Source organism: Solanum lycopersicum, chromosome 1, assembly GCF_036512215.1.
Source record: "Solanum lycopersicum chromosome 1, SLM_r2.1".
NCBI classification, from domain to species: Eukaryota; Viridiplantae; Streptophyta; class Magnoliopsida; order Solanales; family Solanaceae; genus Solanum; species Solanum lycopersicum.
This window is the reverse complement of record NC_090800.1, coordinates 2387782-2411168: the sequence shown is the minus strand read 5'-3', so window position 1 is coordinate 2411168 and position 23387 is coordinate 2387782. Positions and strand designations below refer to the sequence as shown.

The window sequence follows — 23387 nt, the reverse complement described above, 5'->3', positions numbered from 1 at the left end:
CAAAGTAAAAATTTAAAACCAAATTTAAAATCCAAAATATATGTATTATGTCAATTTATTATATAGCAATTGAAAGCCAAAAGAGCAAGGATAGAAAATAGCAAATCAATGATTAAGGATAATAAGAGTCTTGTATTATGAATTTGCTTTGGTCCAAAAGCATGCTCTCAATACAATACAAATATATATGAATTTGCATTGTTGCAACATCTTGTCATAACATGAAAATTCAGACCTAAATAACAATAAACCATCACAGTTTATTGAATGGTTCTTGGATAATATTTCATATCCATCAAATTCTCTTTGTTATTATCTGCCAAAAATGGGTTATGGTGGTGTGATAACAGGGCATCATAATATCGCGCATGCCCGCGAACAAAACAAGCAAAAATAAATTTCAAATGAAGAAATTGTTGAGCCATAGGCTTACACAAGACCCCTCTGTTTGAACACCTCAAGCATTGAAACTCCAATTTTCGCGGGAGATTCACACACTGTAACTCCAGCTTCTTTTAGTGCCTTGATTTTGTCTTGGGCTGTTCCTTTTCCCCCCGATACAATAGCTGCGATTCAAAAAAATCAAGGATTAAACCATTTCTCTAGGCGTGACAGCAGGTAAACTGAAGCATCTTTTTATAGTTCATGCAATATTCAATCATCGACGTGATAATGCAGAAAAGCAACACAGTAGAAGAGCGACCATGCCCCTTCCTGGTAATTTCGAATGGGACGAGGGAAAGAGAATGAAGCCAGGTATCACACAAAAGTATCCTCAATAATTGTGGATATCAATAATTAGCAGATAGTTTCCATTTAGTATCAATAACAAGCAATTCTGATGCATTCTTTTACTTTTCTTCCATTATTTTTGGTTTGAGCGGCCATGGATATGGAAAACATAGTTCATTATTCAGATAGAATCCCGTCATATGACCTTCACCAAGTATAGATATATAAGAAATTCGACAACAAAACTTTTGATCGGACATTATAAAAGGACAAAAAATATGGAGGGGAGATTTTTTTAAAGGGCACATAGAACAACATAAACTAAACATGGAACATCCCCTAATACTTCTTTGTATGGAACTAGAATGGATTTAATAAATCCCAGATCGTTATGGTTCGCCCGGGGGTGGGGGATGTGGAGGGTGTAATCAAAAGTCAAAATATTTTACGAACAACAAGTACCTCCAGCATGACCCATTCGCCGTCCAGGTGGAGCAGTCAATCCAGCAATAAAAGCAACTACAGGCTTTTGAGTTCCACTTTCCTGTTGAGTAGCAAAATACATAAACAATAGTGAAAACTAAACATTATTCAGCACAGCTTAAAATGCTATCAACCTCAGAAACATGGCTACGAACTGGATGTTTAGAAAATTATGACATGATAATCTGACAAAAGTTCTGGATATCCTCTCAAAAATACAAGCAGCTAAAGGAGCATCTTGTCCTTACTTTGGGGCCACAACAAAACTCTTTTAAATTCCCATATACGAATCATAGAGCAGTGCCAGCAGATGCAGGATCAAAAGCGTAAATTAAAGACATGGATAATATCTGAAACACTGCTTTTTCGTGGAACGAAGGTCTGATGAACCACAAAACAAGATTCAACAAAAAGAGCCAGGCAAAGAAAGCGAAAATACATCTGGTCTAAGTGGTCTTAAGAATGTTCTCTTTTTCACAGGTCGAAGTCGAAAACATAAGGCGTAGAATTAGAATTCCACCACAAGAGGTACTTTATCCTTTTCAAGGGGAAGTTTCAAAATCCAAGTGGAGTATATAAGAAGTATAATAAGAAAAAGTCAGAGGGGAATCGACATTACAAATAAAAGTGGGACAACAATCTTCAGTCAAGAGAGTAATGAGCTTACTGGTAAATTTTACCCAGTTGGGAAGGTAAACCTATAACTAGGGAATATATTTTTGGGGAAAAAGTGACAGCTGAAAACATAATAGGTGTGAGTTTTTGGGACATGGGAAGGTCAAAGGTGTCGAATCTCGCATGCAGTTGTGGGACTGAAGCAAGAGATCAAGAAGAATGATAGAGGTGCAGTTCTTTTACTATTTTTACCTTGACAACAGGTACGGACATAACATACCTGCCAGAAGGAATTTTTGTACCTATTGGAACAACTACCATCTCACCCAGTTTCTTACAACACTGAATTTCACTAGATGGAGTACAGCCTTGACATGGATAACAACAGATCATGCTTGTCCAAAAGACGTTCTCTTTTGAAATAAAACAAAGATCAAATAACTTGTCAAAAAAGAAAAAATATATATTGCACTCCTATTCTACAAGACTTATCTGGCCATGAAATAAAAAACTAAAATAAATATACTGCCTAAATTTGATCAATTGTGGAATTTTGATAAATAAACTATCACTAATAAATATTTCAACAAGTAAGATTAAACTTTAGTAGAGACAAAATATAACCCCTATACCGCATTCCCTGACTGATAAATGTCCTTACCCAACATCAAAACATGCCTCATTTAAATTTTATAGTGCCATATTTGAAAGAAATTATAATATTACTCTTGACTGTATGGCACTAAAAATACAGATTGGACTCTATCATAACAATTTTCCAAACCGAGATGGAGAGAAATTCACATCACCACAAAAGAACTAAACAAGCGGTCTTACACAATAGTTTAAACCAGAATTGTGGAATACTTTTTTCCGACATAGGTATTAAATCATCACGAACCTTTATGAGGGCTGCAGCATCTTCTTCTGCTGTGCCACCAATTTCACCAATAAGAACAATACCTGGCAAACAAGCACGTGTATTTAGATAGGATGTTCTTAATCTTCTTTCAAGATGATGCATTGATCTTCTAACTTATGTTATCACCTCATTCCCAATTCCATACAAATGGACTCTCTATAGTTCAAGTCTAGGAAAAGCAGGCACATTTGTGAAACGAACAAATTTCAATAAAGAGTAGAGACTAAAGTAAGTAAAAAGTCTAAAGGTCCAACAACGATATTGACAGAAGGAAGTATCCATTTCTGGAGACGGTTAATCAGATAAGAAACTGCAAACAGTTCTTTCCTCGGTTGGATACTTGGTGGAAGGTCACCAAGGTAAATGGCAAGAAATTTGTGTTCTTCCCATTTTTTGGTGGCTTGGCAGGCCCATCTCCATTGATAGAAGCCCTTTAGCAAATTTTCTCTTACAAAGTTTTGCTGTTTACTACACTGTTGCACTATGGCAGTAATAAATTTTAAGTAACTTAGAAATCTGATAATTCTTAAATAGATTAATATCTTTTATTGTCGTCTATTAGTACAAGTTCACCACAAACACACAGAAGAAAAAAATGCCATTGTTATCATGTTCTACACTAAGCTTATCTAAATTAATCCTTCAGTAAGATTTACCTTCTGTTTGTGGATCAGCAATAAATTTCTCTAAGCAATCAACAAAGTTTGTACCATTGAAAGGATCACCACCGATCCCTACACAGGTTGATTGCCCAAGGCCAACAGCAGTAGTTTGGAAAACCTAGAAATCACAGAACAATAAAAGAATAAATCAGAAAAAAGAAAAGAGAAATTCACAACCAAACTTTAGTGTATAGCAAGCAAATATTAACACCAAAGAACATATATAAAGTAGATACTATTCCTCAGGATTCAGATCTGATCGTTCCCAGTGACATATTTTAAGAGGAAATATCTAATTTATATGAGACGCAGGAACCAGATTCAAGAAAAAACTTTCTGACTTCTATATCTTCCCAACATTCATGGTGTCAAGGCGCATATACAAATTCATAATTCAATGATAAGAACTTCAAATCTCATCACTGAAAAAAAAACGTAAAAAAATAACAAATTAACCTGTGTATAGCTAACACATAACAACAGTATAATTGAGTCAGAAAGTATATTCAAGGATTGATTTTCTTCCTAGATATAGCAAGCCTATTAGCATTTCAAAAATTAAACTTCTAGGATCAATGTGGTTAAAGGGGAAAGCCATAGAAATGCAACAACAATAACAACACACCTAGTGTATTACCCTACCTTATGAAGGCAGAGATCCATAGAAATACATCAAGTAAAAAACAGAAAAGGTCTACAAATGTGGTGTTACAATGAACAGGTAGGGTTTTGAAAAAAGGAAATATTTAATTGAATCCTTTTCTCGCCAGATGTATTCATGAGAATCTTCTAAGCGTCAAAATCTTTAGTGGCTCGCCATAAATATGTAAAAATTTAAACAAGTTTTATGGACCACATGTTTCCAGGGAATAAATCTTACTGCTTCATATGTCAGTGTGCCAGATCGAGAAACAATTCCGATACGTCCTGGTTTGTGAATGTATCCAGGCATAATACCAATTTTGCACTCTCCTGGTTTTATGATACCTGGACAATTCGGACCAATCAGCCGAGTTCTTGATTGCTTCTTAAGAGCAGCTTTTACACGAACCTGTATTGCATGGGGAAAAAAAAAACAAAGAAAACAAGCTAGTGAGAAAATAACGAGTGAAAACAGAAAGGTGCAAGTTCACCTAACAAGCTTATCCCAATTGTAACATTTATAGAATCAACGCAAAAACAAAGGAAAGAAGCACCCGCCCAACCCCCCCCCCCCAACCCCCAAAAAAAAAACTCATTTGGGGGTTTTCCCACTATACCTTATCTTTTTGTTGGATCGAACAGCTCACAACTAGAGTTTCAACCCATGTAATAGTGCTAGTGCTACAATTCAAGTATATTCTCATCCATTTAGGTCCAAAGTTTACTATTACACGAACTACCAGGAATGTGATACAGTGATCCAGTTGTCATTTCCATCTTGATGCATTCATTACCTTGGAATGCAGTTCCCAGGCTACAAGATCTCAATATTGTTGACTTAAAACAAGCTTGTTGAAAAATAGCTGGAAGACTTATGTAACTATGTAGGCATAATATGGAATATCCATTTTGAAAAGCATATTATGAAAGAAAAGAAACGCAGATCATGACTAATTTTCAGCAGAATCTCTAGAAGATCTAATGACCGAAACTTCAATTATAAGATTACTCTGTCCTCGAATTACTCATCCAAAGCTCAAAACATTTGACGCAACAAAAGCAGGAATTGACACTTGGTAGATAGCATAAAACAAATATTACAAATGTCTTATGGCCAACACATTTCTTTTTAAATCTTGAATGGACAATCTCAGGCTAAATAATATTATTAAAATCTGACCAAAAGGTTCTTTTAGAATTTAAAAGGTACATTTTAAGGGCTCTAACCCCTTGAATCATTTCATTTCTGCCAATGGAGAAAAATATCGTTCTTGACTATGACAATAAATAAATAACAAGAATCGTACAAATGTCTGACATATAATACACAAGCAAAAAAACGAGTAGCCTAATAAACAAAATGGAAGGAAGGTGAATGTGAATGCTAACGTGAGAAGTTTCTTTTCATTTTGACTGTAGATTTAAGCCCATATGCTCACTTTAACACATCCTTCATACCTTTAATGATTTGTAGCTTTTATTAATACTCTTTATTGTTGATCCTTAAAGTTGCGGCAGTTGTCTAGTTTCTAATTCATTCACCCCTTCCCACATTTAATAGATGAACACTTCTGTGCTGGTCATTGATGCATTTAGTCATCAGAAAAGATTTTGCTCAACTACTTACAGTTACACATGTATGAGTCTTTTCTTCCACTTCATGCTTGGATCTTTATCCCAATGTATTTTTTCTTTATTGGGGGGAGGGATTGAAAAGTTACTTCACAGACCAATAGAACAGCTTTCATCTATGAGATACTTTCTCAAAAACTCACTGAAAAAATATGATTCACTAAGAAATCCCTCTTCCTAAAGGGATAAGGATCAAAAGTGAGAATATTCCTTTAGCCATTTCTAATCAAAATGTTTTAACAACTGTTTTGAACTTCATATATTTAAAGATATAAATTACTCATTCGATTTCATTTACGTGTCTTAGTTTGTTTGGGCACGAAATTTAAGAAGCGGTGTACAATTCTCCAACCTATAATGAGGGGAAAACGAGAAAATTCCAATAGAAAGGATTTGTATCTTACCATATCATGCTGAGGAATTCCCTCTGTAATGCAAACAATTAAGTCCAATTCAGCCTCCAAACCCTCCATAATAGCAGCTGCAGCAAAAGGAGGAGGTACATAGATCACTGAAGCATTAGCTTTCGTCTCTGCTTTTGCCTCTTCAACAGTGTTGAAGACAGGAAGACCTAAGTGTTCTGTTCCACCCTTCTTGGGTGTCACTCCACCAACCTATTTAACCAAATGAAAGTCAAAATGAGAAACAGAAATTATCTCTTTTCAGATGCCTAACATAATGCCAAAAGAAAAAAAAAAGAGCAAATCTATAATGAAAACAAGAACAAAACTTTCCAAATAAGTTTTACTAAAGAGTAGACTTTTTTCAATAGGAGCATATCATACAGAAATTAGCATTTTCTTCATAGGATACAAATAGAGAAAGAACACAACATAGAAATGAATGCAAATACTTGTTCAAATGAAATCAACTTGATGGCTGCAAATAGCGACAAACTCTAAAAAAATTCGCAGCATTACTGGCAGTGACAATTTTAAGGAAAATTCAGAAAACAAAATATGTAGAGAAGACCTTGAAGACACAAGGAGTTCAAAACATCCGAAAAGAACCTTTTTGGGTAATGGTGTCATGTAAGTTGGCTTACCCACCTCAACTATACCACCAGGTATCGTTATCTGACACATACCAGATATAGTATCCCCCAATATATAGATACGACATATAGGAATATATTACCACCATAGTCTACTACTACCGGGAATTGAAGCCTAGTTTCTCATGATTTTCACCACCTCATTGACCACAAGGACATACCTTTGGGTGCACATCATACAAAAACTTAACATGAGTATTAGCAAAAGAACTATTATACTAACATATGCAATAACTATAAAAGCAGACATATAGGGGGGAATATACCAGCATTTACTACCTCTACCGAGAAATGAAGCCTAGTTTCTCGTGATTTTCACCCACCTCATTGACCACACAATGACATACCATTGGGTGCACATCATACAAGGACTTTTAACATGAGTATGAGCAACAGAACCATTATGCCAACATATCAGTAACTCTAAAAGAAGCAAAACACGCATACCACTGTTATCAACAAAAAAAAAATTACAGCCTAACTTAACACAAGCAGTAGTAGCTATTCCACCTCTCAAACTCATGATATACAGATCATATGGAAACAACTTCTCCATTATACCATTTGTAAACATATACAAATGATTATACTAAATACAGATGTATAGTACGATGCATCTACTAGTCTAATATTTTGGATCCACATCTATTACCAGAAAAAAGCATCACTTACCATTTTGGTGCCATACTCGATGGCCTGCTCGGTATGGAAGGTACCGTTCTTCCCTGTAATGCCTTGACAGATGACACGTGTGTTCTTATCAACGAACACAGCCGGCGGAGGCGGCGCCGATCCAAACAGTCTGTTCTGAGCAGCGAGTGTTGGATTGCTAGAACTCAGCTTTTTTGACAGATTTGCGATCAGTTTGGTCGCTTGGCGAGCCATTTGATCGATGATTCACCTGTATCTCTACTAAATCCTCTCTATTTCTCGGCGACTTACAGAGGATTTTCCGGTGGCGTTCGGTTTGTAGTGTAAAAAGCTTGAGAGCGGCAAAAGTATGAGGAAAAGTCTTCTGAATCAGAAAAGTATGAAAGGGCGAGCGAGGAATGTTCGTCGGATTCGGGCCGGAAGTGATGGGTCACGTCAAATCGGGTCATGCATTCGGATCAACCCAAAATCATCAAAAATCAAATTTATCATCGATAATGATTGTGGAGTGGAAAGTACTCCGTCATCCTTAACCTAGAGGTCTTAGGGAAGAAAAGAACTTTCCGGCTCCAATGTGGGACTTCCAAGCGCGAAACTAAATTTAGCCGGGGTCCAATGTGAGTATCCAAAATCAGATGAAAAATTAATAAATAAAATAAAATTATCGAATTGAGATAGCATAATAAATAATTTAACTTTGTATATGCATTTAATAAATTTGTAAAAGATTTATTTCATTTCAAACTAGCATAATACATAAACGTCTCATTTAACTTTGCATATGCATTTAACAAGTGTGTTAGGAGTATTTAATTTGGTCTCAATATAAGATGAAATTAATGGATATCAATTTTTTGTGGGGAATATTTTGTTGTTACCAAATTTGGAGAGTAGTTTCACAAAATTCGTTGACTTAATTATGATTATAATATTTGTTATGTAATATAATCTTAACCTTTAAAAATTAAATAGAATACATGTCTCTTATCTAAATTTATACTTGATAGAATGAAGAAAAAATGTAATGGAGATAAATTGTGAAATTCTTTTGAGTTTTAGAATCTCCAGCGATCGGATAGGCGGAGATGGTACTAGACCCGTCGGAGAAGGTGGTATACCATCTAAATGAAGCAAGCAATTGGGGGGAACTATTATTGTTTTAAGTTAAAATGAAAGATATGTGGATCGATTTCTTTCTTCCGACCTTGTCAACAAGGTAGACCGAAATGAATGTGCTTCCAACATTAACAATTCCAATAATAACAGAGGAAAAAAGCAAGGCACTGGGCTTGAATAGTATAGTCTGAAATAGAACAGACGCGTAAATATAATAGCGTTGATTCCAGTGAATTACTAAAAGACTTGTAATAACACACCAATCACAAATAGCAGAATGCTAGAAGGCTTTAACAAACATCAGTTCACCAAAAGCACCAAAAATCCAACAAGACACCACGTATAACGTGATCTTAGAATTATTCATATGAACGTTCAACATTTTCTTTATTATAAAGAAAGATATTTTACTCTCTACTGTTTCTCGTAATAGAAAATAGCTAAAGAATTATCTATATTTACAACAATGCGAAATCCTAATCCTATATTATTAGACTAAAGTTTTTATTAGTTGATTTCTTCTCCTAATGCATGAAGGACATGGGTTTAAAAAAATCGAACATACCGATAAATCGAATCGAAAAAATGTTATTGGGGTATTGTTATTGTGTTATTGATTTATTGGGGTTTAATGAGTTTATAAAAATAATTTATTAGGTTATTGGTTCGGCATCAGTTTTTACTATTGGATTATTGGTAAATCGATAACCCAATAAAATGGTAATAATTTATTATTTTGCCCTTCCTAATTATTAATATTAATACTTTAATATATAATTAAACACTATAACTATATCAAATTATTAGAACTCTACCAACTTCACCGTATGCCATTTTACTAGCTTTTACTATTTACTCAAAACCTAAAGATTAAAGTAAGGGGTTCACAATTGAAGCTATTTGATTTTAGTTTTAGTTTTAGCTTTAGTGTTGGACTAGTTTATTTTAGTTTTAGTTTGTAATTGTAGGTTGTAGCATTTGCAAGTTTGTGAAGGTTCATAATTTGATTAACATAAAAAATTACATACTATGTTTTGGCGATAACATGTAATTATAACCTTCGAACTATATATTCTCTTATTGATGTAATTTCTCATTATCTTTCTTGTTTCACTATATCAAAACATCTAGAGAAGTGAAAAGACATATAATATTTCACGGGCATTTTCTTATTGGATAAATCGAAATCGAACTGATAATGATTAAAAATCGGTACATCGAAAACCGATAAAGAATATCTTATTGGTTTGTTATTGGATTAGCATATTTAAAAACCAAAAACCGATAATCCGAACCGAACCGACCGGTGCACGCCCCTAATCAAGGATATATATATATATATATATATATATATATATATATATAGGACAACATTACCCCTCTAAACGTTTTTTTTAATATTGTATTTGTTTTTATATATAATAAAATAATACCTTTTTTTTCTAGCCGTCCATTTTGAAAAACAAAAGAAAAAAAAGTACAAATTTAAATAAACAAAAATAGTAAATGAATTTTTTTAAAAATTAATTTCTGAAAAAGGTAGTTGCCGATTTTGGTGTTTGATTTTTTTTTTGGGGGGATTTTGAAATTGGTGAGTTTGATTTTGGAATCTCCGGTGATGGGACGGGCGGAGATGGTTGTAGGCCCGTCGGAGAAGGCGGTGGCGGTGTTGGCATATCATCTGAATGATGCAATCAATTGGTGGGACGATGTGAACAGATCTCTTGATTGGCAAAACCGTATATTCCATGTCCTTGCTGTTCTCTACGGCGTTGTCGCCGTCGTTGCTCTTGTAAATTCTGTCTCTCTATCTTTACGTCTCAGCGTTTGAGTTTTGAATTTTATGAGTTAATTTTAACATAATTGTTATGTTGATTGGGATAAGAGAGGTTCCATCAGGTGGTAAGCATCCTTCCTTGTGAACTAGAAGAAAGGAGGTCTAGGAGGTAAGTTGTTGTCATGTTAGTATGATGTGACAGGTTCGAGCTGTGTAAATAGGCTTTTTGCATCCAATAGACCTATGTGGTTCAGTGCATAGTAGGAGCTTAGTATAGAAGAAAGGAGGTCGTCTAGACGGTAAAGATGTTGTCATGTTAGTAGGATGTGACAGGTTTGAGCTGTGTAAATAGGCTTTTTGCATCCAATAGAGCTTTGTGGTTCAGTGCATAGCAGGAGCTTAGTATACTGGGCTGCTCTTTTTATATTGTTATGTTGATTGGTAAAGTAAGATTGGGCTCATATATGTGTTGGAGATGTATGAAGAATCTGAATATTTGTTTTATGTTGCTTGTTAGTTGTTTGAATTGAATGTCATGTGCATCATGTAACTCCAAACTTTGATGTTTTCGTCAAGGGAAGAATTCTAGGTGGAACTTTTGAATTTGAGGCATTTTAGACTTGTTTTTGATGGTCCTTGAAACGGGGATAGATAACTCATAGAGTATGCATCAAGCTTTCAAGGGGCGCTTACTAGAACTATCACTCAGCAGAGCTTTAGTTTCGGCTCATATCAGTGTTTTAGACGGCAAAAGGCAACAAGGGTCTGCCTTGCCATAAGGCGAGGCGACCGGCGAGGCACTCACCTTTTTGAAGTGTGGCACCAATTAATACCAAAAAATTAAAATATTGAATTGCATATGTAAATAATAAAAATCTCAATAGCAATAACATATTAGCAAATAGTTTAATTCAAAACTAAAAATAGATAGTACATACTATAATTCTAGAACATGAATGAGAAAAAAACAAAACAAAAGTCAAAACAGAGGTAGAAGTGACTCTGAAGTCCGAAGAAGAAGGAAAAAGAAACCAAAAAAGAAGAAGTTTGAAGAAGAAAAGAAGAAACATGTCTTGGTTGGACTTTCGAGTAGCCGGAAAAGTTTGCCTGGTCGTCGAAGGAGTCTAATCGTAAGCCCTAAAATTACCTTTTAACTTTTAAAATCCTAAATTGGTAGTCTTTTTTTAAGAATATACAAAAGGTGACGCCTTTCTTGCTTTTCTTGCATCTCACCTCTCGCCTTTTGTCGCCATGGCTCGCTTCGCCACAAAGTTAAAAGGCGATGAGGGGTCGCCTCGCCTCTCGCCATTGGCGACGAGGCGATCGCCTTTCGCAACACTGGCTCATATGGATAGGGATAGGAAAAAGAGAGATTTTCGTCGTTTTGGGATCATTCGGATAAACACAGTAATTTGCGAAAGTGGAGTATTCTATAGTTATAGTAGATTAATACACAATTTGTTCAAGAGACAATTGCTTCTTAACCGGAAAATACTTGCTTAAATAGATATATCAAATAGGAATTGTCTTTATATGATTTCGTATAGACACTTGAAAGTTATTAAAACTGAAATTTGAAACTAAAAAGGGAAGTTGTTGAAGTAGGTAAAACTTTTAAAGGATTGCATCTTTTCCTCCCTGAAAGTTCATGATTATTATTTCCGGTATGGCGGGTGTTGTTGTTGGTGTTCAGGTGTTTAGTCATGGCAAAACTATTATATGTTTCCAGGGAGAATATGCACTTATAGTATGTATATTTTTGGCAAAAGTTGAAATTGTCTAATTTCCACTAATTGGTTTATGTATGCAAAAAAGAGGGGGCACATGGCCTGGAGTTTGAAATTTAAATTTTGCCAATTGGTTTGTTTGTGTCTCATTGATTGATTTTGGTATACTTGTTTAAATTTTCATGCATGTTCTTGCGCATTGGATGATCATATTGTTATTCAGTTATTGCTCTACAAAATTATTATTACCAGTACCAATACTTCAATTTATGTGCGGCTCTGGAATTTGTTTCTTACTTTGCAACTTGGCAATCAGGTACAATTAATTCGCATTCAAATGAGAGTTCCTGAATATGGCTGGACCACTCAAAAAGTCTTCCACTTTCTCAATTTCTTTGTGAATGGAGGTCAGTATCTTTCTTTTCTTTACTTCTAATTATTTTTTGAACATCCTGATGGGAAGTTCCATTACACATGCTTTTCAAATGATTGTTCCTGTACACTCCACTTTGTTTTGACGTGTTGTCTTTGTTATTTAACTGTGTCTTCATGTTCTTGGCAGTTCGCTCGCTAGTTTTTACATTTCGTCGGGATGTTCAGAAGTTGCACCCGGAGGTTAAGCAACAGAGTATCTTGATGTTTTTTGTCTTTACACTCCTTTAATTTTTAACGCTTTATACTACATTTTTGCAGATTGTGCAACATATTATGCTTGATATGCCAAGTCTTGCATTCTTCACAACTTATGCTCTGCTAGTATTATTCTGGGCTGAGATATACTACCAGGTTCTTGTGGTCTGTCTCAGTTTTGTGTAGATATATATCTTCTCAAGGTTAACATATTTGTTTTTTCCATGACAGGCACGTGCTGTGTCCACGGATGGGCTTAGACCTAGTTTCTTCACAATCAACGGAGTGGTTTATGCTATTCAGGTAAATATGTGACAGTTATGCAATACTTATATAACCTGCTTGTTTCAATTTATTTGTCTTTCTTTCCTTTTTGGTCCATTTCAAAAGAATGCCTTGGCAGGCGCATCAATTTATTTTGGTGCTTGCTAGAAATAAACTCTGGTCTGGGAGTTTTGACATCAATATATTTCTAAAAGTGACAACAAGTTTCATCTGATCAGAATTTTTCTCAACATTCTTAAACATGTCGTTCATAGGGTACTTCACTCAGTACCCCGGCCATCCTCTCCAACTCCCAAACGTTAAGGATACCCTCCACCTGAGCATCAGCAATTACTACAATTTTCCCTTCTTAAGGGTATTCTATTAGCAGAAATGAGAGCACAGTGCCTAATATTTCACAAAATGCTGAGACCACTCATAAATCTTAGGGATATATCAAACGAAGTGTCATTGATAAGGAAATATGTTTCTGTCATTTGGAGATACTTTATCAAGACTACATTTTGTTTGATGAGATGTTCAGTGCCGCAGTTAGACATGTAACTTTATGTTTTCTCATGAAACTGTTGCATGAAACATGTGAGACAAGGGTTTACTCTTTTAAATTGCTGTACCTATTTGGTGGATGTTCATTGCTGATTTTCTTTGTTTCTTATATATCTTGCAGATTATATTATGGCTGATAATGTGGTGGAAACCTATTCGAGTACTCTTCATCTTATCCAAGATGTTTTTTGCAGGTTCTTGTTTTAGATTTAACTTATTTTTAGTATTGCATGGATCTGTTGCGAAGTATTAACATAATGTACTTGCAGGTGTATCCCTATTTGCAGCATTGGGGTTTCTCCTCTACGGTGGAAGGTAAAATTTGATTTTTAGTATCAGTCACTTTGTCACTGACAGGAATTACCGAATGTACATTTGTTAAATCGCATACAGAATGGGTATAAATCAAGCACATAAGCATAAAGCTTAGCACTTGTTTCTATCGTTCGTTAAAGGATGTTTTATCTTCTGATTCGTTGCTATTCTTAACACTTCTTTAGAAGGTAGAGATGGATATGTAGTCAATTGTTGTTTGCTTTGATCAAAAGCCAATTTTTTTGGACGAAAAGGTGATCTGCTTCCTAGCCTATACATCCACAGATCTAAACCTTCACGAGATGACTTCTGTTGTGTCCTAAGCGTCACCATTTTCTGAAATTAAGTATCTTGTATATTGGCATGTATCTTATGCGATCATCGGTTACTTTCAGTAACCTGTACTTCATTAGTTTGATATTTGATACCAGGAGCACACATTGACAAAGAGGACATAAGTAAGAAGAAGATGTAGAAGGAAGGAGGGAAAAGAAGGAGGGGGCGGGGAGTGAAGAAGGAAAATGAAAGAAACATACCCTAATATGGTGAATTAGAGAAGAGAGGAGCAAAAGATTGAAAATTGGAACCTTCGAGAAATGAATGGAGAGCTCATTAGGAGGAGAGATGAGTGGAGGAGTTTCCCATTCTTGACCAACTATTTTGACAATGCAACCATTAACCTCTGTTTTGCCCTTGTCGCATTCGACACCTGCTATATCGATCATTTTTATCCTCCTAGCTAAAAAGTGGAAGATTCCCCATTGAAGTCTTCCCTCATCTCTAAAGAGTACTCTAGAGTGAAGTTCCTAATACATAGGAAAAGAAATTGGCAGGTGCTAGATTGAATGAACGCAGCAACCACGGCAGTAATAGATGACAAACATATAAAAGAGTAAAATATCTTCAATTACACTTACTTTTAGTGAAAGTTCATGTGACCTTTTATTGCCCTGCCTAATGAAAGTTCAAAAGTCTTCTCAAGCATTATCTTAGTTTGTCGGCACGGTCGTACAAAGATGCATAGTGTTGTTGAACGTGCTGCTTAAAAATAAAATTAGTAATTTAAATATTAAGATACTGCAAAAAAAGTTCTTACAGCACTGCGTATAGCACATGTTTGTTTAGTTTGTGGATTGACCTTTGCTATATCACACTTGAGTACATTGTTTACTCTTATGTTTGAATAATTGGGTCCCTGCAACTTGTATGTCATTCATATTCATCCTTCAATATCACCTTACTGTTTGGCTTGATATTCTTTCACTTTCTTCCAGGCTTTTTCTTATGTTACAGCGGTTTCCAGTAGAATCAAGAGGGAGACGCAAGAAGCTGCAGGAGGTATGTTATTAGTACTTCTCTTTCTTGGTATTTCATTCTTATTAGGTCTTTTGACTTCTCCGGCATTTTGGCTTCTGTAGGTTGGTTATGTCACGACAATATGTTTTTCATGCTTCCTCATTAGATGCATTATGGTAAGTCCATATTCCTCGTGAACTAAACATTTTTTAGCTGATCATAACTAACCCATGTTTGTAGTGTGTCAATGATATCTATATTTTGCTTTAGATGGTTTCTTTTTTGTCTAAAACCTTTCTTGATACAATAAGTTACTCTTAGCTGAGATGCGTGAAAGCTGGGCCAGACACCCTTTTTTCCGGAAAAAAAAAAGTCTTAGCTGATGCATTGATTTTCTTTCTATAGGGCATCTTTCTCAAATTTTTTCCTTTCTATCTATAGGGCATAAAGCCTCTTTGGTTATTCTATATGGCTTAATGGTTAGTCACTCTATTATTATCTTTGCTACAGATGTGCTTCAATGCATTTGATAAAGCTGCAGATCTTGATGTTTTGTATCATCCTATTTTGAATTTGATATATTACCTGGTGAGTTCCATATCACTGAACTTCTATTAGTACTTCTTTAGGTAAAATATTGGTTGCTGCGCCATAATCAAAAGAAGTATTGGCAGTCAGTATATTTTATATAATTATTGCCAAATCACGATAAATTGGATAATTCACATGATATTTCAGCTTGTGGCATCTTACAATCAGTTTTATGCGCCAAAATTCTGTTTGGCTCCTTTTCTATGTAGCCTTTTGAGTTGGGATGGGGGTTTCTTACTTGTGCCATGAACTCAGGTTTCTTTCTCTTCGTTTGACATTTTGTTTAAATTGAAAATTGGATTCAAAATCTTAAGATTATGGTGAAATATTTGAGACACAGGGAGTGGAAATCATGTTCTGAAATTATAGCATGGTTATTATTTTGGCACATACATAAACAGACACTTAAACTTGGCCTCAACGGGCATGTAAGCATTGCAACTTTGAGAAAGCACATCTAGACACCTCAACTAAACATTCCAACTCATCCCCACTCTATATCTTGTGGACACTCTGATGTGGCTCATAAATTTTGGAGGTGTCTAGATGATCATTTTGTAAGTCGGAGTGTTCAACTGACACAATGGAGACGAGTTGAGGTGTCGTGTGTGCATACTCAAAGTTGGAGTGGTTACTTGCCAGTTGAGGCCAATTTTGAGTGTCTGTTTATGTATTATGCCTATTATTTCACTTGATCGTGTCCTATCCAAACCTTAGTTTCATCCAAATTTCAAATCATGAGTATATACTTAGACATGGTGTTTTTTACTTTGCGCTTTGGGGGGTAGAAAGTGGAGAAAATGGAGTAATATTTTTCTGTATGTTTTGAGACTAAGCAAACTTTTTAACCTCTTCGCAGTTAGTGGAGATACTGCCTTCTTCTCTTGTCCTTTTTATTTTAAGGAAGTTGCCTCCAAAGCGAGGGATCACACAATACCACCCTATTCACTAATACATTAAGAGGGTAGATAATGATGAAAATCAGGCTCCGGGATCAGGTATTAAGTAAGTTGGCTTTTACCTGGATGTGATTTGCAAGCAAGAAATACGAGAGGAGTGATAATGTAAATTGAAGTATGGTTCGTCTATACTGAAATATCCGTCTGTCCTCACACTAGGCAGATTGTAGCTCTGTTTTGTACCACTAGTTATAGAAGGAATTGTGAAGTATCTTACGACCTTTAGTGTATTATTTCGCCTTTGTATGTGTCAGATTTCAATTGAATTCATTATTTCTCCTGAAACTTCACGTTGTTCTCAGTTCGTGTTCTGTAATCATTTGGGTCGGTTATGAGTTAGTTAGCAAGATCAATATTTGTTCTTGTATCCTGTATGATTCATAGTAGACAATGTTTTACTGATTCATCGAACGAGTAAAGATTTCATGGTACATACCTGAGACAGAAATGTTGTGGTTCGATCTCGTTTATGTACAGTCGTGCTTGCTGAGTTCTCGATTATCGATCGAAAATATAGCTTGGTTGAATGGCTGGATATATGTCCTTTTTGTTCTTTTAGCAATTCTGCATTTCCAATATTTGTTTGCAAGGCATTTCTGACTGTTAGTTATTAGTAGAAAGGTTGTTGATAATTTGATCATTTCTGGGTAATGATTTTGCCTTTAATTTTTGTGACTGTCTTTAAGTTAAGATTGCACTTGATTAGGGATTTGAGACCCCCAACAACTTCGACATATTTCGTGTAATTTTACGAGTACGGTATTATCTGTCTGAACAATGTAGAGTGTACATAAATATTATCTTTTATTTGAAATTTGCGTTTGTTTACGAGTACAAAATATAACTCCAAGTTCAAATTTTTGTAAGATTTCGAATTTCATGTTATTATTTCAATATTTTTTAAAGGGATAATGCCCAAGTACCCCCTCAACCTATGCCTGAAATCTCAAAGACACACTTATATTATACTAAGGTCCTATTACCTCCCTGAACTTATTTTATTAATAATTTTTTACCCCTTTTCGACCTACGTATCACTATCTTGTGGGTCCAACGATGGTTGACTTTTTTAAAAAAACTAGTGCCACGTAGGCTAAAAAAGGGTAGAAAATTACTTATAAAATAAGTTCAGGGGGTAATAGGACCTTAGTATAGTATAAGTGTGTCTCTGGAATTTCAGACATAGATTGAGGGGTACATGTGCATTTTCCCTTTTTTAAATTAGAGAACTTAGACTCATAAGTTTATGTTTTATAAAAAAAATAAAAATATAAATTATGCTCTGACGTGAAGATATTGTTGGTATCATGTGGAAGAATATCTAATTACTAATACTATTGTTGATTTGTTGGATTATGAATTACTATAAAATTATGTGTATTTGAAAATTTTGAAATAACATGTAATCGCAATATTGATTTATAAACGGATCATGGAGATATGTTAATAATTATGTGTCATAGAAGTTAGAATATTTCGATATTTTATTTATAAATCATGATTTATTTATTTGGTAAGATTGTATGAAAATTGAGAAAGTTTGGTAATTTTCATAAGTTATGAAGTTTTCATGTTTATGAGAAGAAATACGAACTTAATTTTTTTTATAGCCATATAAATATTATAATTTATATTTAATATTAGTAATTCGGAAGTTTTATAACCAAATAATCACTATGATAGATTCAAAATTACAAATTTTACTTTTTTTGTGTATCAAATTTGTATTGACCCAAATTATATAATATGAACAATAATGGAGAAAGGATAACTTACTAGTGTTTTTTTCCTTCGATTCTAAATATTTATATTAGAACACGACTAATTTGGACATAGGTTATTAGTTGGTGTGGTGTATGTTAAGATGCATGCATCTTTATTCTTTGCTAGTTTAATTTAATTTTCTAATTTGAATATGATAAGATAAAAGGATTTCTCACTTTTTTTTAAAAAAAAATAATGTGACATTTTTTTTAAAAATAAAATAAAATTGTTTGGTAGGACATCTTTATTAGGAAACCCTTCATGAATTTTCCACTAAAAGAAAGTAAGGACCACAACTCAGAGTGGATTTACACAAGGAAAAAAGTTATAATTATATATATATATATATATATATATATATAATAATAATAATAATAATTGTACTATATAACCAAAAAGATTGTTTTTATTTTAATTTTTTATATATAAAAAATAATTTTGAAGATCAATTGAGAGAGACACTTAATGGAATAAATTCATTCGATTATAATTTTTATGAAAAAATTATCTAAAATAATTAAATTTTTTTCTGTTATATATCACATGAATCTTTGTCTTAATATATATAATGTATTTTTCGTTTTGATCTACTTCGAAAGAACATAACTTTTTATATTTTTTAAAAATAAAAATAACTAGAACCTTCTCATAATTCTATCTATACCTTTACAAATGAGATGATTCACAAATATACAAAATTTAAGACTTATTTTGAGTCTTAATTCTTTTTTTAAAAAATCTTTCATAAATTATGTGCATGCAATAGTTAAATGTATAATATAAAATGTGACAAAATCTAGTATGATTTTAGTCGAAATTCAAGTTAGTGTTTTTGTTTTTGTTTTATCATAAATGTATAATATGCTTTTGGCAAAAAAATTCCTTGGATTTTTAAATATAATTTTAGATGTTAAATAATATAAGCACTCTTCATTCACTTTTACGATTTCATTATATAAAAAATAATTACATTGTATATAATATAAGTAAAAGTGAAAAAAGAAAGTATAATTATTACGAATTTAGTAATTATATACATGGACGAAGCCACCTTATGCATAGGGTTTGTCTGGTATACATTCTTCGTTAGAAAATTATATGACATATTAAAGTTATATACTTACCTATTACAAATGAATTTACTTTTACATATTTTCAATATAATTTTATAAAATTTAAATATATTTTTTATTCGTTCATCAAATTTCTGATTTCGCCGCCATCAAAACCGCTCCAATATTTTTCTTGATTTTCCTCCTTTCAATTACCGGCCACCCACTCAAAAGACAAAATATTAAAAAGGTCAACATCTATATTAATTACTAATACTATATTTTTGTGGCCACTCAAAAGACTACTTATAAAAAGTAAAATAGGGTCAACATCTATATTAATTTAATATATTTATGTGGTTATTGCTAGTTTATATGTTAACAAGAAAAAAATTCCCAACTTTAGTACACAACTTTCCACATAGTATACAAAGACAAAATGATCTCTTATAATCACTTATAAATTAAATCAAACGAAAATAATTTTATTAATTTTTTTATAAAAAAAATAACAATAATATACCAATCTAGTCTTGCTAGGGTTTGAACAAGCTGATGCATATACAGTCTTACTCCTATCTTATAATTATACAGAGATTATTTCATGCGTCTTACTCCTATCTTATAATGATACGGAGATTATTTCTGATAAATTCATCGAGACCATGTATTAATTGTTAATTAGATGTTTTTTACCATTGGATATGCTTAATCTCATAGTATATCCATTTTTCATAAAAGTATAAAGTTTGTGCACATTCTTTTGACACATGTCTACAAAGGTTGTACTAATAACTAAGTTGATTATAATTTTCTTGCAACTAAAGAGGCATATGTTATATGATTGGACAGCAATTCCACTAAGCTAATGGAGGGATAAATTTGTCTTATTGCTTTTTTAATATTTTAGGTTTTGATTTATTTAAATCATATATATATATATATATATATATATATATATATATTCACCTATTTTGATATGATTATATTAATATTGTATCTACGGTGTTCTGCTCGTGAGGAGAAGAATGCTAAAAAGTGGAGTCCTTTTATTGGTGAGAGTTCAGCATTTGAAAATTTAGAAAAAAAAGTCGGAATTTAAAATCTATGAATTCGTGATTTTTATCTCGTTAAAGTTATTGAACTTGAATTTAATAAGTTCAAAAAAATTCAAAAAATATGAATATAAGACTGCAACTAATGCTTTTGAGTTCAGCCGAACTTATAGTCGAAATACTACTCCGATACTATTCATGAAAATTTTGAACAAAATTCGTACTTTTTTTAAGTCTCCCATTTTAACATGACGCATCTTGAATAAAGAAAACTAAAACAAACATGTTAAAAAGAGATAACTATAAATATATTGAAATAGTGAATTTAATAATCTCCTCCCTTGAGGAAGGCCATGTTGTGGCAATACTACAAGGTGAAATTATTCTAAAAATTAGCATTTACAAAAATAAGTAATTATTTTCTTATGAATATATATAATCGAATCATAATACATATATCGATCAACAGAAATAAAAAAAAAACATAATATAAGCAATCCTAAAACACTTTTTGGAGAAAGAGGGTTTCGTCGATAGGGTATAAATTTTATTTATTTCACTTCTTTTATCGATTTTCTATCGAATATATTTAAATTAAGTTATAAAGAAAATAAAGTATGTCATATATTTTATTGCATTCCACAAATTTTTCTCCTTCTTTTTGTCTTTTGGAGAAAGACGAGCATAACCTACTAATTTAGTCGTTTTAAAATATTTATCGTATTTTAAAAAATATTTAATCATTTTATTTTTACTTATATCTTAAAAATAATCTCTTCATTTAATATTAAATATCATATATTAAGGTAAGATGGCGAAAGCTAATGGAAAGAAATGTGTAAGAAAAAACATATCTACTATCGAAGTCGAATATGATTAATCAGTAACTAGGGACAAGATACAAACTATAGAGGGTCAAGTCGTATACAAATCGAAGTGACACGGAGTTGGAAGACAATGCCAGTATATTAGTTCATCTTGATCAAAGGTCGAGATCTCCATTAATTTGATTATTTTGCTTATCTTTACTTTTGAGGTAATTTCAAGTTTAAGTTGATTCTCGAGGTTAATTACCCACTAATAAATAAGTTTTCTTGACGAAATTTGGATATTTTTTTGTATTTGTCAAATTAAAATTTTGTTACTAAATCCACTTAATACAAATATTATATTATTAACTCAATTTATTATCAAATAATACTCGATCTCCTTCTATGATTTGGATTACAACTCAAAATTGTTATCTCACTACTAGAAATAGAGGTTTTTTCCACAGTGAAATAAATTTATAACATAAAATATAATTTTTTTATTTATTTTTCATCGAACAAGCTCATACGAAAACATATACATGCCATAAGACTACCCAACTCTCTTACCCTATCTATAGTGGAGTCACTTATACTTAACGATTGTCAACCTAACACCTTTTGTTGAATAATTACACTCTGTAGTCAGGGGAAAATATTTTTTTTAATATGTATATATTATAGAATTTCACTCCTTAATTTCTACGTAATTTTACTTTTTTATATTTAATATCTCTTAATTAAAATTTTAGCTCTGTCATCGATCTTTTCCAAACTTCTTGAAAGGTCAATGGACTATTACATTAAATTACCTTTTTCAATTTAATTAAGAGTTACCTAATTATCGCAATTTTTATTAATATTATATAATTCATACTTTTATAAAAATACTAAAAAAAGTATATATAATATTCAAAGAAAAAAATTGCCCATTACTGTAGAAATAAAATATTGATTAGACAGATGGCTTCCAAATCGAAACAAAGTAAAGTGGAAAAACTAAAGGCTGAAAGCAACATAATATTTTTTTTTTAAAAAAATAAATTAATATATATAGCACAAAAGTAATATGAAGTGTATTTTATTATTTTAATTTTTGATTAATCAATTATTTAATTATTTAGGTTTTTCCTTTTTTGGATTTATATAGACCACAAAAAAATTCTAAAACTATTCCACCAATAATAAGTCAAAATTGGATGTCTTACTATGTTTCTAATTTCAAAAATTCAGCATTTACAATATTGTTACTACGACGTGGAGTTCAGAGCCTAAAGGGTGAAAAATATTAACAAAAATTTTAAAATGGTATATGAATTTTTTTTAGCTAAAACGATAAAATCACTCACGAAGCAGCAATTTTATTAGCGGAAAAAGCAAAATCAATTATGTGCCCACGATAAAAGTTAACAGGTAAAGTGCAAATCGAGCAAAAAAAATATGTAAAACATTTATAAAACGGGCACATTTGTGATTCTGAATTTTTAAAATAAATCATATTTTTCATGAACGCTTGTTAAGACCTTAGCTATGGATCAAGTTCGTCCCGCGAGAAAAACGAGCGCATTTTTAAGTTCAAAAAAACCCCAAAGCAGGTAAATGCATCTTTTATTGATTTTTTTGTATTATAATTCATGTATTTTTTGTGATCCGAAATTTCCGTCATTTACAATTAGGAAATTTTTTTAAAACTAATGATGAATCTTGTGGCTGCAGTATCATAATTTAGATTCAAATATCTAAGTTGTTTTATTGCTAATATTAATTTAATCTACTAATCAATTTCACATTTGAGGAAATGAATCTCATTTGTGGACATAAGCTATAAAACAAAATGTAAAACATGTCAACTTTTTTTTATAATGATATTCTAAACATTATTTTATAAGTATTTTAATTATAAAATAATGATTCACATACAATACTTTTTTATGTTGTCTTATATATCATAAGGAAAGGAGTTTCATATATATTTTTAATTTTACAATTTAGAATTAATATATTCTTTCTCTGTTAGAAAAACATTGATGCATTCTTTGTTAGAAAAGTGGCTTGTATTTATTTTTATTATA

The 23387-nt window shown here is 32.5% G+C and overlaps 2 protein-coding genes across 2 annotated transcripts; one reads left to right on the top strand and one right to left on the bottom strand.

Annotated features, from left to right (window-relative positions):
• Window positions 1–326: 326 nt before the first annotated feature.
• On the bottom strand, window positions 327–7743 carry SCOA (succinyl-CoA ligase alpha 1 subunit). The gene is given in 7 exon segments (NM_001247348.2): window positions 327–566; window positions 1195–1276; window positions 2732–2793; window positions 3409–3532; window positions 4295–4465; window positions 6093–6302; window positions 7415–7743. Coding segments are annotated over 7 exon segments (999 nt in total). The 5' UTR covers window positions 7628–7743; the 3' UTR covers window positions 327–429.
• Window positions 7744–9957: 2214 nt separating this feature from the next.
• Window positions 9958–17083, top strand: LOC101252618 (tobamovirus multiplication protein 3). Its single transcript, XM_010317070.4, has 11 exons — window positions 9958–10301; window positions 12330–12420; window positions 12576–12628; window positions 12707–12799; window positions 12875–12946; window positions 13596–13668; window positions 13744–13789; window positions 15064–15127; window positions 15208–15261; window positions 15596–15673; window positions 16536–17083. Exons 1-11 carry the CDS (start codon window positions 10128–10130, stop codon window positions 16626–16628), a joined length of 891 nt encoding a protein of 296 aa, XP_010315372.2. The 5' UTR covers window positions 9958–10127; the 3' UTR covers window positions 16629–17083.
• The last annotated feature ends 6304 nt before the right edge of the window (window positions 17084–23387 follow it).